Source organism: Talpa europaea (genome assembly GCF_964194135.1).
Source record: "Talpa europaea genome assembly, chromosome: 9".
NCBI lineage: Eukaryota > Metazoa > Chordata > Mammalia > Eulipotyphla > Talpidae > Talpa > Talpa europaea.
Window position 1 is genome coordinate 34,130,184 of NC_140076.1, and position 13,457 is coordinate 34,143,640.

Consider the following 13,457-nt stretch of genomic DNA (forward strand, 5'->3'; position numbering starts at 1 on the left):
TTTTGCAACTGCCCATGGTGACCCGCTAAGTTGTTTTCACCGTGCACTAAAGGGTCACAGCTCACAGTGTACAAAACAATGCCTTACCACTCGCCACCTGTCCACCTCCATTAAGAGGTGTGTTTAACAGGGTTGATCTCCAGGCAGGGAGCAAACCTTTCTCACTTACAAAGGTCCTAAGTCTAGCTCATCCACCCCAGAATTTATTCAACAATCTGCTGGAGGCTCAAAAAGTGGGGGTGGTGGATAAGAGGTAAAGACAAAGACTCCTGCCCAGGGGGCTTTCAATCTGGAAGGGGAAAGGGAAGAGCGATAACTCTGACCCAAATAACTCCTTCCAGGCAGCAAGTAGCAAATGAGTAAGAGTTACAGAATTCCTGGAAAATGGAAGAAAAGGGGGTGTTCCCATGGTTAATCCTGGCAGGCCTGGTGGACACTCCACATTCCAGAGTGGCATCTGCTCTACAGACTAGATGGATGGTTGGGTGCAAAATAACCACCCCAGGAGTATTAAGTAGGGACCAAGGGGAAGGGTCAGAGGGGCCTGGGGAAAGTTCCAGACTCCTAGAACAAGAGAAGTGGTTAGAAAAGCAGAAAATGGTCACCAAACAACACACGCCAGGTACCAGCCAGGAGTGTCCAAGCAGCCTTTTACTGCATCCTTAAAGGCATCGGGGCAAGTTTAGAGACTGTGTGTGAGACACCCCTGTCCCCAAGCACTGGAGAGTGCTTGAAGGTGGATTCAAACCTAGGATCCAGAGCACTAGCCACCGGGAAAGCAGGCCAGTGAAGATTATGTTCCACCAGACAAACCTCACCAAGGCCGTTCTGCTGGGTTCCCCTATTCGTCCATCAGAAAGCCAGGATTCACACCAGGCCCGAGGTGAAGTAATAAAATGACAGCACCCGTTTGTGTGGTGCTTAGGCTGTACCAGGCACTGTGTGTGTTGGGGGGGTGGGGGTGCGGGGGGGTATATATGTGTACATAAACTCATTTAATCCTCATGACAACCTGACGATGAAGTATACTTTATTAACTCTATATTCTAACTGAGAAAACCGAAGTAGAAACAGAGAGGTTAACTGAGGTGTCCAAATTTGCACAGCTTTTTTAAGCACAGCAAGGCAGTATAAAGCAAAGAGCCACAGACCCTAATTAGGTCTGCAGGTTTGAGCCCTAATGGTGACCTCTCTGGGCCTTGTAAGATGACTAGGTGATCTCCGGTTCCCTCATCGCCACCTACACGTACATTAAATACACCACATGGGGGTGGGACTGTTTACCTACCACCCCCCCTCAATCCACTCTGTCAGCATCCAGGTCTCCCTGAAGAGCACGAACATGCACGCCAGTCTTTTAAAGCACTGATCACATCTGTCTCTTACCTAGGCAGGGAGCAAACACAGTGATCACTCTGAAGCAATACCTCAAAACCAGTGCCTTCTGCTCCTTGTTGGGGGTAACTGACAAGGCATCCCAGAAGTTGAAAGAGAACACAGCTAGTATACCCAGAACCAGCTTCCCATGACCTACACAGCAGACACATCCCTCCCAAACTCCCCTTCCCCTTAAGCTTCCTTTTCCGGTATCTTTTGCTCAATCAAAAAGTCAAGTGAGGCCCGAGGCCTGCCAGGGCACCATACATATCAAGGAGGACAGGTGACAAGACCTCCAACTGGGGGCTGTCACTCCTGCTCCTCCCATAAACATTTACATGGCCCAACTCACTTCCCCTGGACAGTTTTCCATGCTTTTCTGACAGCAGTGCGGCCCGTGTGGTAGGCTGAGCAAGAACACCCTGTACCTATGTTACAGTCGAGAGAACAGACCTTGAGGAGTGAAGGCCTCCCCAGCTAACAAAGGATGGGAGGCTGAAAATTGAATCCAGATTTCTGCTGATGCCAAGTCCTTGGGCCCTACCATTCAGCAATGTGACAGCCACCCTTGGGAGTGAGACACGACCTCTCTGTCCAATACAGATAAGGGGCATAGACATCTGGGGGGGGACATTTATCAGTGCCAGCCTGTGCCAGGAATGCCTGTCTGCCCCCTTGCAGGGGGTTGGGGAGTAAAACAAGACAAGAAAGATGGTTTGAAGGGGAGGATTCCATGACCTGTCTGGGGAGTCAGGCCCTGGAGGCCCTCACTGGGGGAATTCAAGTGTCCAGTTCCCTAGGGTTAGCTTGCTGTGCCAGAAAAATATGCTGTTGTCTCTATCTTATTAAAGGTTTCTGGGGGGCCTCCCCGGTGGCGCAGCAGTTGAACGCTGGGTTGTGAAGCTGCCCGCAGCCTCTGCAGCGCCGGTTCGATCCCCGGCTGCTCCCCGGCCACCGGAGGAGGGTCCCACATGGCGCGCAGACCTCTCCTGCCGCCCGCTGCTCCCCTCAGCAGTGTACTTCGGTCCTTCTGCCTGCTCTGCTCCCCGCTCTGGCTCTGGTGAATTCTCTCACCCTCCCGCACTTCTGACTGTACCCAGTGCTTGTATAAATAAATAAAAATAAATAAATCTAAAAAATAAATAAATAAATAAAGGTTTCTGGGGAAAACTTTAGGTCTATAAAGAGAAAGAGAACAAATTCACCAAGCTTGAGTCACAGAGACACAAGCATTTTTACATATACAGCTTGACCCTTCCAACCACCACATGAAGGAAACGCCATTCCCCCTTCGACATATGGGAAACAGGACCAGAAAGTCTGCCCCAGCAGGAAAGGACAGAATGGGGATTGGAACTCAGACATATGTCCCAACCACCAGTCCCAGCCCAACCCTTCAAAATCCAGAGGATGCCAGGTGGAGAAGAAAAGCATAACACGGAAAGAAACATTTCTAAAACTCATCGCCGAAGCTATAGAAAACCCCATAACCCTGGCGAATCAAAAACAAACAATCATTATTGTCTATTTCCAATAAGCTCCCAGCAACATGTATTAAAGAAGTTTATGTGAATCGTCTAATGCACTTGTGCCGTGGTCAGAATTATTACCAAGCTAAAAAAGATTAATTTTTCTAAATACGCTAAGCCCTAGACACTATTATAAAGGCAAGAGCTAGTGTAACATTTCTGTTATCTTGGCTGACAGGCCCTCAAGCACACACACCTCCCTTGTACTTCTCCCTCTTAAGACTTAAACACACACACACACACACACACACACACACACACAGGCGGGAGGTCGAGGGAAGGGGGCAAGGTGGCTCTGGTTTGAGGTCCCCACTAGAGAATCCACTTCCCTTAGAAAACTAAGCTGGCCGAAGGGGCGCTGCAGGGAGGGTAGGGTGTCTCCCGGCTCCCTTGGCACGGTGGCTGGCACAGAGCTAACTCCCGGTCCAAGTTTGCAAATGCTTAGCTAACAAAGCTGGCATTATGCAAAGACTGGTGCACACGGCTGGTCTTGGAGTTCAAATGAAGTGACCACTGCCAAAAACTTTGTTTGGGTCCCCACCACTCCCCCCTCTCCACCCCCCCCCCACCTCCTGCCTTGAAATAAAGGGCGAGGATTTTCAATTTGGGGTCTTGCCGCCACTTGAAACCCATTAAGGTGGCCGCACTGCCTGGATTCTGGCAAAATGCAATTCCAGTTACTCATTTAGTGTTTAATTAGCTACCGATGGAGGAATCTGGCAGCCTCTGGGGTTAAGAGGAACTGCAGCAAATGGGGTAGGGGTCCGAAGAAAGGACTCAACACAAGCGTAGTGAGGAAAGAAACAACTGTGTGTATGTTTTGTTTTTTTAATCTGCCACACAATGGTGCCAAGGGTCAGAGCCAAAGGCAGCGCCGTGAACTTGCCAGGACCTCTGGGCAGATAGCTGGGCTGGCTTATCATAGGGGAGAGCACGCCCCCAGCTACTCAGGGGCCCAGCTGCAGCCTCCTCCACTCCTGCTTGCACTGCCACCCTCTCAACCCCCTACCCCCAAAGGGTTCTGGCAGGCATGGACACTCCCTGCCTGGCAGGAACCTCAGCTCAGCACATCCAAGGAGAGCCCTCTCAAATATCACTTTGCTATTTCAAACCCACCAAGGACGCTGGACCCCTGCCACAGAGCCACAAATACCTCAGCTCCCGTCCACGCCCACGACTCTGGGGCACTTTTCTACTTTAACCAACCCTCCTGGAGACAAAGGCTCAGAGTTGGGGTGGAGGGGGATCAGCAGATCCTACGGGGTGGGGAGTGCACAGTGGTGAGGGAGCCAGCCCTGCTGAGGCTGAGCTGGGGGCTACAAGGCAGAACTGGAAGGGACCCCTTCATCTTCAGAGCAGGGAATCAGAGACTCCAAGGTCATGGGACTCCACGCCCACTATGCTTCCCAAGTTCTTCACTGGGGATCACAGAAGAGCTTGGAATTGGGGGCAGCAGTCTATGAACCTCTTGAAATCATGTCCAAAATCTTTGTGGGGAGATGTATGTATTTTCTGGAAGGAAAAGCCACAGCTTTGATCCCATTTTCCCAGCCAAAGGAGCTACTGCACCATAGCAAACCTTTCCTAGAGCTCAGGGCCCAACTCAGCAGTGACTCTGCAACTCACCTCCCAGGGCTTCAGTTTAATTCTCTGCTAATTTCATTTCTTCTGTGAATATAAATTCCTTCTCGAGGTTTTGCAGGGATTCTGCTGCCCAAAGCTGAGAGGTGGAAGCTGAAAGACGCGCATCTAGTCACGGCACCTGGCTACATGCCCTTGGATGAGCCATCCAAACTCAAGGCCTCCATTTCCCCGTGTGTAAAATGGGGATGAGATCTGATAATGAAACCTGATCAACAAGGCAGCTATGCGGCCAAACCAGGCAGGTGTTGACAAAGTGTCAAAAAAAGTCCAGCAGCAGGAGCGAGGGCCTCCCTCCCCGCTCAGGGGCCACTTCTGGGCCTTAGCACCAAAAGGAGAACGAAATTAGCTACCACAAGGAAGGAAAGGGCTGGTGGTAGTTGAGATGGCAACAAAGACTCTACCCACCCCACAGACCCTGGAGGAAAAGCAGCACATGTACTAGAGAAGGTGGCCCAGGACGCCGCAGCAAACCCGTGTGCAGCTGGGAGCAGAGTCCTCTCCACGATGGCCAGGAGCTGACAACAGCGGTTCGAAGAGCCCAACAGGACCTCAGGGGCTTAGGTCAGCACTCGGACTAAAAGGGGAGTGCAGGGAACCCACAGGCAGGGACCCTGTGAGCCTCCTCCCAAGCCTCTGGGGTTTTTCCGACCAGGTAAACCAATTTCTCAGAAAAGCCCACTCAGGAGACGGAAGCCTCCATCACTCTGTGTTTCGTGTGGTCAACATCAGGGCACTGGGGCTTATCAACAGCGAGCCAAGAACACTGAGGTTGCCAGGTGTGTGGGGGAAAATAGACTATGACTCAAAAACTCACCAATTCAGAGAAAATTTAAACCCCTTGTCTCGCTGAGTCACCTGGTTCATTCCAGACCCAACAGCCTAGCCTTGACCTAAAGGAGCCTTTGAGATGATCCAACGCCTGACCCAGCCTTCAGGAAGGGGAGAACACAACATTACTTCCCTAAGAGAACCAGGATCTTTCCACAGAGGTCCTTTCCAGCCCTGTGGGCCCTTCCGCAGGCCCCGCCCCATAAACACTGACCTGGTATTGGACCCCCCATACCATGAGAATCTTTGAATGCCCTTGATGGAAACGGAGGGTCAGTAATTATACTCCACTTTATCCTCTCAATAAAGGATTTAAGGAGACTAGTAAACCCACATTACGATCACCTGGCTCAAGATCACCCATTAAAAATGATGTCACCGACAGAACATCTTCCCATATTCCACTGGCTGTTCCAAACCAGGTTACTCACTGACCCCAAATTACCTATTTTTTTTTTCTTGCCCACTGTTCCTTAACTCTTTCATTAGCAAGTGTGCCTACTATGTGCAAGTTATTGTGGGAGTTACAAAGATTAATAGTTCATGATTTCTGGCGGAAAAAATTATAAGCTGTGGTTGGAAAGATAAACCTTCATGAGAAGTTAATCAGAATAGGCACAAACACTGGGAGACTGAGCTACAGCGGCATGAGCAGAACCAATTCTGGAGTCAGAAATGGCCATGTTTCAATCCTAACTCTGCCACTTTCCAAGTGTGAATTACCCTTTCTGGGCCTCAGTTTCTCCATCTGCAAAATGGAATTAACAACATGCCTTCACTCACAGGGCCAGTGGTACCTTGAAACAAGAGAGAGAACCCACGTGGCTCAGCACGGGCCTATCGCATGGGACGCTGCCAACTAAGGCCATGGACAAGTGGTTTTTATAAACACTGAGATGGAGCAGCAACAGGAGGATGCAGAGAATGATCATAATTGTCCTCCAAGAAGAACTTAAAAGATGGGTAGGATTTGAATGGATGAGAGAGGTATACATTCCAAACAAGCGGAAGGGGTCAAGAAAGAGGCTACAGCAACAATTCCAGCAAGAAGGAATAAGGCTAACTAGATGGGAGCCAAGCGAATGAAGAGAAAGGTTGAAGACTTGAGAAAGACAAAGAGAAAAAAAGAGTTCCTTTTCTTAATTTTCATAAATACTTAAGTTGCAACTTGCTTCCTTACTGTTACCCCTACAACTCAAGGCCTCCCGGTTCTTCCTCACAATACAGATGTTCTCCATTCTTCACTCCATCCTTCCTCCCACATGGCACCAGGTGAATCCCCAATCCAGCAAAATAAGGTTTTGGTCTCAAAATCTGTGAACCCCCGACCTCAAATGGTGTCATCTCCTTTTCCTGGTAGAATCTTCTAAACATCTACTACAACCACCACAGCAATCTCCATACAACTCTGCTGCCATTCCTTAAATTACTGAGCGCAAGTCCATGCACACTTCTGCTGCCACAACACTATTTCAAGATGGCAGACCAAACCACAAATTGCCAGTCTCACATTTACTAGAACCCCAAACTTTTGTTAAAAATTATTAACTTCTCTAAACGGTGTCTTGCAAAAGACAGCAGAGATATCCTACGTCAAGCAAGAGATTGACTTGAAATAGGCACGCTCACCCATCCCCCACTCTCAAATAAAACCATCTGCATAGCAGTGGAAAACTAGCCACACAAGAATTGATCATTCATACGTTTAAAAAAAAGTAAAAGGTAAGATTTTTACTAAGCACAAAGGTCAAACTCATCATTTTTATATGGCTAACACACCTTAGTCTCCTCCCCCCATCTCCAACTCAGGAAACTACCATGATCACCTTCGATTTTCCCAGAAGAACTATACTGCAAGCAAACCAATCAACTCACCTTATACTACTAAGAGTTTACCAGACCTGGGCCTCCCTAGTGGCACAAGTGGTTAAGACGCAACCTATGAAGCTGTCCCAGCCTCTGCAGCATGAGTTCAATCCCCGGCCTGCCAGGGAGCTACCCACATGGCGCAGCAGACCCCTCCTGACTCACCCACTGCTCCCTTCAGCAGTGTATTTTGATCAGTCTGCCTGTTCTGCTCCCCATTCTGTCTCTGGTGAATCCTCTCACACACCCCCACCTCTGATCTCTACCCTAGTTCTTGTATACATAAATAAATAAAAATCTTTAAAAAAAAAAAAAAAAAGAGTTTACCAGCCTGGAAGTACCAATCGCCAACTTGTCTTTTTCAACCCTGAAAAGGGCACAAGAACTGGTCGATTTCCTCAGCATTCCACTCCAAGGAAATTGACTTCTTGATCATGTCAAAATCACATCAACTTTGAATAGTCTTAAAACTAGTGAGACTCAGCTGAGTCTCCATCTCTTCATATTACAGGAGAAATTCCACCATGAAGATATTCTCAATAATGGGTTCTGACCACTTGTGAGACTCAACCAGATGGGTTCTGGATTCCTACGCCAGTTTCAAACTCTGTATAAGGGACACTGATGATCTGACCAAGTGGGCGGCCTTGATGACATTCAAGCAACCAACTTCCATGCCTAGGGCCGGAAGACCATTCCCATCCACCTCACGCAGAAGAGATGGAACAAGTCATTTCTTAAGTGCACATGTGCACACTCAGAGGGGCACACGCAGCCTACAAGGCTGACAGGAAGTAGAATGGAAGGAGACAGATTTGGGTACTTCCCCTGACATTGCTCCCAGAAGATCTTAACCGTGTATCATCTGTGTAAAGACTGACTCCAACTCAGGTTTGCAGGGTGCGGAAGTTCAAATTTTTCTTTTAAGGGGAACTGTCACGGAAGGTAGACATGTGGCAAACATCTCTCTTGTATGCTTTTCATCAATCTGAAGACACTCACCCAAGTAGCGAGCAGGTAAGGAAAAAGCACTGCAACGTTAAGTTAACTATCTTCAGAAGACTATTATAAACCAGTCCTGATCCTTAAAGCACACGTAGTCTTCATGGACACGACATGAGTCCCCTGTCCAAACTCACCCCCACCCCCAATGTAATTTGCAAAATCGGTCTTTGGAAAATAGTACGAGTCTCAATGTCGTCAGATTATCATTGTACCACCCCCTCTACTCCAAAACACAGATTTCATATTTGCTTTTATTTATTTAATTTTTTTGGTTGTGATCATTTTTTTCGTTTAAACCAACACCAAAGAGGCTCAGTACACTCCTAGCAAACTGTCCATTCTGAACATAAACCTCACATGGCTGAGCCCTGCACAACGCCATGTAATTCTCCAGATAGGTATCTACGCTCTTTTGCATAATTACAGCATTATGAAATACCGTGCACCAAGACAGAAAGCTGCTGGAAGAGGGGACGGGGAGAGGTCGCAGGGAGGTGGGCAGAACAGAAAGAAAGGCAAGGAGAAAACAAAGACCACTGCCAATTGGCTGTGTTTGCTTTTGGTACTAAAGAAGTTAGAGCTATCCAACCCTGTAATTATTGCCAGGATTAAAAATTTGTTACTCACGTAATCATGAAAGGCCTTTGCTTCACTTGAATGTTCACAAGTGTCTCGCCTTTCAGGAGCTGCACAGTAAAGGTCCCAAAATACACTGCAAGTTGAAAAATAAAATAAGATCAGGTTACTAATTATTACTTGTATGCCCAACGGCAAGTGCACAATGCACAGGGCTAACAGCTCCAGGTCTCCCGAAGATTCCTTCCCCCTACCGGCATTCGTTGGGCAAACTCAGCCTAGAAAACAAAATGGACCCAACCTCTTCTGGCAAGCCAGCCACTGCCAGAAGAGGATCTAGTAGCACTCACTATGTGGGTGCCTCACACAGATACTGCTGGTGACTACGGTAAGTGATTTAATCCCCCACTTTATACAAGGGGCAACTGAAATGCGACAAGTTAGTACCACCCACCCACAGATGCACACATAGTGCAGTCAGGAATCTGGATGAGAACCCATGACTCTCTTATCTATGCTCCTTCAACCCTCCTCCCTCCACCCCATCCAACCGGCTGCATTTTGTAAAAAGGTTAAATTGTCGAAGTCAGGACATGATCACGATTCACATTCAAGGCAGTCTCGGGGATCCTGGCAATAAAAAGAATCTACAGATTTTTAATCTCAGGACCAATAGCCCCTCCTCTCCTCCCTCACCCCCACTCTCACTTAGTCCCTTATGCAAAACCATTCCTTCCCTCCCCTCCCCTCTCAATAACAGACATCAATTAGCCAAAGGAGAGTTTATGGATGAACAAGTATCTTGTCCTTTCATGCTGAAACAGAGAGCCCTCCTCAGAGAGGCACCTGTTCACCCGTCTAGCGAAGAGGAGGTAGGGGAGGGGAGAGGGAGCTGCCCTAGACATTCCTGCTTCATCCCCCTCCATGATCACTCCAACACCTTGTATTACATGACAACAGGCAGACAAGACAGGCCTCTTGTCAACCGGTAAAACCTACACCAAAAAAGGGTTGCCAATGGTACTGACAAGGGGTTTGAGAAACCCTCTCCAAGGTCAAGAGCCAAGGCCCAGGGATGGGAACCTGCTTGAAGAGTAGCATGGGCAATGTAGCAGAAGTCTCACTCCCACCCTCGCGCTTCAGTCCCGGCCACTAACAGGCAGCACAGAAAAAAATCATCTCGACTGCCACGTCTCCCAGTCAGACAAGCATCTCACTCAAGGTGTGTGGATATCGCAGCCTGCCCCTCTTTGGATCAGCTCGACTGCTTCCTCCCATTCCAAAGCCACGGTCATTTGCTCAGTGTCAAATCTCACGAGGAAACTTATAACTAACAAGGCCACAGCCACAGCCAGTCAGAGCCACCGCTGCTGGAGTCTAGCACGTCACTCTCTCTCTCCTCATAAGTGGGGCTAAGACAAGGATGGAGAAGTTTCAGGGGACTATGGCAGTAACAGGAAAATCGGGGACTTGTATGAGCTGTGTGGGGGTCTAAGAGAACATTCCCCTCTGTTCTCCAAAGGTGCACACATATGCTTAACTCTCCCACATGTCAAAAGATTTCTAGTGCCACAAATTCCCCTGCCTTTTCTAAGTGACTCTTTTGCTCAAAAGTCTAAGTTTCTGCAAAAAATCCACAATAGTCAGACCCACCAACCCCATCCACACGCTTCCCTACAAAAATAACCACAGAAAACCTATCACCCACTCCTACAGGTAGAATCCTTACGCCACACCACATACCTCCAGAACGGCAGTTCCGAGGTTGGCAGAAGTAATTAAAAACTCATTTTCCCGACGCAAGTTAGAACAGACACTTCATCCCCCTGCATTTCAAAGACTTGAAACAGTAACCTGAGTTGGCAGTCAGGTAAACACGCTGAGATCCCAAGACATGGCACTCCATTTTCCTGAACTTCACCAAAATACCAAAAGCCACTCTTACTTTGTTTTCCTTTTCAAAAGGAAGCCAGAGACACCCCCAATGGGTCTCACAAAACACCCAGGTGTCACACTCGGGGCAACTTGCTCCCGCTGACCCTAAACCGCTCTCCTGTCTGCCGAAAACTGGCACAAGACCTGTGGTCAGGGGCCTGGTAGAGGGTCACCAATAAGAGAGCACCCCCAAATTCCCAACTACAGGGATTCTGCGAGGTCAACAGGGACCAGTTAAGGTTCTTAGTAAAATGAAACCTCGTGGTTTTAGGGATGCTGGGCTGGGGGGCAGGGCCCACAGAAGAAAGGAAGGTCCAGTCAGTCTGAATCAGTATCTTTAAAGGAAGTGGCAGTCCCTTCTGGTTTTTGCTCAGGGTGCCTTGAAAAGGCCCCAGCAGCCTTTCACTCTTAAGGTTCTTAGTTCACAGAGGAAAAAAGGAAGGGATGATTGTAAAACAGACCTGTATCCCCTCCACCCTGCCCTGCCCCCTGCTCCCTCTAATTAAAGCAGCATGCAGAATTGACAAAAATCCTTCAAGGTTTTTGCAAGCCCCTACCTGGTACCCCAGCGTGAGAAGAGAAAGTAAAGTTTCTAGTCAAACACCAGGCACAATTTAGTAAGTTCCCAAGAGAAGAGGGAAAAGGAGGCAAAAACTTTGTAGGCACCAGACTCCTCTGCCCTTTTCCTCCTTGGTCAGCCCTGCTCTGTGTGCCCAGAGGTGCCCGCTGCCTGCAACGCCTAGGGCTAAGGGGTGGGGGGCCTGCTCCAGGGCTCCCTTCTTTGTTCCCTTGGATCAGGGGCTCAGAACAAAACAAACACACGTACAAAACTATCACACAAACTTACCACCACCAGGAGTGCAAAAACCCAGGCGGTTCTCCCAACGTGATGTTTTTTTCCCATCGAATCTAGAAAGGAGAGAGCAGAGATCCGCTTAGAGGCGCAGAGGGGCGGGGGTGGGCTGGGGGCTTCCCAGAGCCAAAAGGCTGTGAAGACCAACTAACAATAAATGCCAAAAGGTGATAAAAATTCAAAATGGTGGCCACAGTGGCTGCTCCTGAAAACAAAGGCTCTAAGAATAGTGGGGAGGAGGGGGTGTCAAGAAATTGGATGATGGGGCAGTTCCACTCACCTCGGACAAGAAGGTCTGTGCAGATTTCTGTGCTCCTACGTGCAGTAAGTATTCGTAGACGTATAAAGCTAACCTGGAAAGTGGGCAGGAGGCAGAGAGAGAGAGGGACAGAGAGAGAGAGAGAGAGAGAGAGAGAGAGAGAGAGAGAGAGAGAGAGAGCAGGCGTCAGATCGCCCTGGGCGCTAGCTCCAGGACCTTGCCAGCCGGCTTGAGCCCTGTCTGCGCTGTCCCATTGTGGCCCCAAGCAGAGGTGTGAGGCCAGCTTGGCCCTGCCTGGTGCTGGAGTGAGATCAATTAGTGGGTGGATAGCAGGGGACGCGTCACCTCAAGCCGTGGGGACTGCAGAGTAGCCCCCAAACTTGAACTTCCAAGTAGCGTCGGGGCCAAACCTCCCTGGTGTCTCAAACTCGCAAGCCGCCGACCCCAGAGCCTCCCTCCTTTCCCCAACCCACTTTTCGCCACCCTCTCCCCGGCGCTGAGGGTCCGAGGAGACTCAGCCGCGGACTCCGGGGTGTTCAGCGCGCTCTGGAGAGGGCAGCAAAGCGCCACCCTCACCCCCCCCCCACCCAACAACTGTCCCCCAAGCCTAAGGCCGAGCCGGCGCCGCCGGTCCTGCCCAGCGCGGCGCCCCGGAGGGCGCGGGGCCGGCGCGGAGGCCGAGGGCAGGGAAGGGAGAGCGCTCCCGGCCGAACAAAGCCCCCGGCACGCACTCCTCACGCCGCGGGCGGACAAAAGGAGCCTTCGGGGCCGCAGAAGCCACGCGCCCCCTGCCCGCGCCCGGTGGGCAAAGTGCGGCCCCGGCGGCGGGCGCAGGGCGCAGGGCTGGGGCGGGCGCCCGGGCTCGCCCGCGGGTCCTCGCCCACCCCGCGCCGCCGGCCTCCGCGCCCGGCACGCCCCGCGGCCAGCAAGTGCCCCCGCCCCGCGGCGGGCCCCCCCGCCGCCCCTTCCCCGTACCCCAAGCTCCGCCGGCTCCCAACAATGGGCTCTCCCACGCCGCGCGCCACGGCCTCGGGGAAGGGGCCGGGCGGGCGGCGCCGGGGCCCGGGGCGCAGCAGCCCTCGCCGCCCGCCCACCTGCCTCCCGCCGCCCGCCCGCAGCCCGCCCGCAGCCCGGCGGCGGCGCGGCCGCCACTTGGAAAATAGGGCTTACTTTTCCCGAGCCTGCCCGTCCGAGGGCACCGCCGAGCCTTTGCCTTTGGCAAACATGGTTTGCAGAGAAGAGGGCGCCGAGCCTCGCCGCCGCCGCCGCTCGCGCTCCGGCCGCTCCCGCGCTGCCCCTCGCCCCGGCCCCCTCCCCGGCGCTCACTCGCCCGGCGCTCGCGCTCCCCTGGCCGCGCTCCCCTCCCTCCCCCCGGGCGCTGGCTCCGCGCTCTTTCCAGCTGTCAAAGCGTCAGCCCCGGCCGCGGCCCCATCGCCCTGGAACTCCTCCCGCGCGGGCTCGGCCTGGGTGCCGGTGCGCCGCCGCCGCGCGCCCGCCGGCCCGGTGCCCCTGGCTCGCCCGCGCCGCCCGCCCGGCTCCGCCTGCGCCGCCTCCTGCGCCTCCGGCCCCGCCGCCGCCGCCGCTG

General features: G+C 51.6%; 1 protein-coding gene across 7 annotated transcripts in view; it reads right to left on the reverse strand.

The window, feature by feature from the left end:
• SSBP3 (single stranded DNA binding protein 3) overlaps positions 1–13,251 on the reverse strand; it is a gene marked incomplete at its 3' end in the record, with an annotated part of 152,456 nt that extends 139,205 nt beyond the window's left edge. For 6 of the 7 annotated variants that reach the window (XM_084244293.1, XM_084244294.1, XM_084244291.1 and 3 more), the window contains exons 1-4: positions 13,043–13,251; positions 11,894–11,966; positions 11,608–11,669; positions 8,877–8,961 (exon numbers count right to left, since the gene is read on the reverse strand). In XM_084244293.1, coding sequence (XP_084100419.1) covers positions 8,877–8,961; positions 11,608–11,669; positions 11,894–11,966; positions 13,043–13,098 — 276 coding nt within the window. In that variant the 5' untranslated portion in view covers positions 13,099–13,251. The remainder of the gene's footprint in view (positions 1–8,876; positions 8,962–11,607; positions 11,670–11,893; positions 11,967–13,042) is intronic. The other variant, XM_084244292.1, reaches the window with a different exon arrangement.
• Between the last annotated feature and the right edge of the window lie 206 nt (positions 13,252–13,457).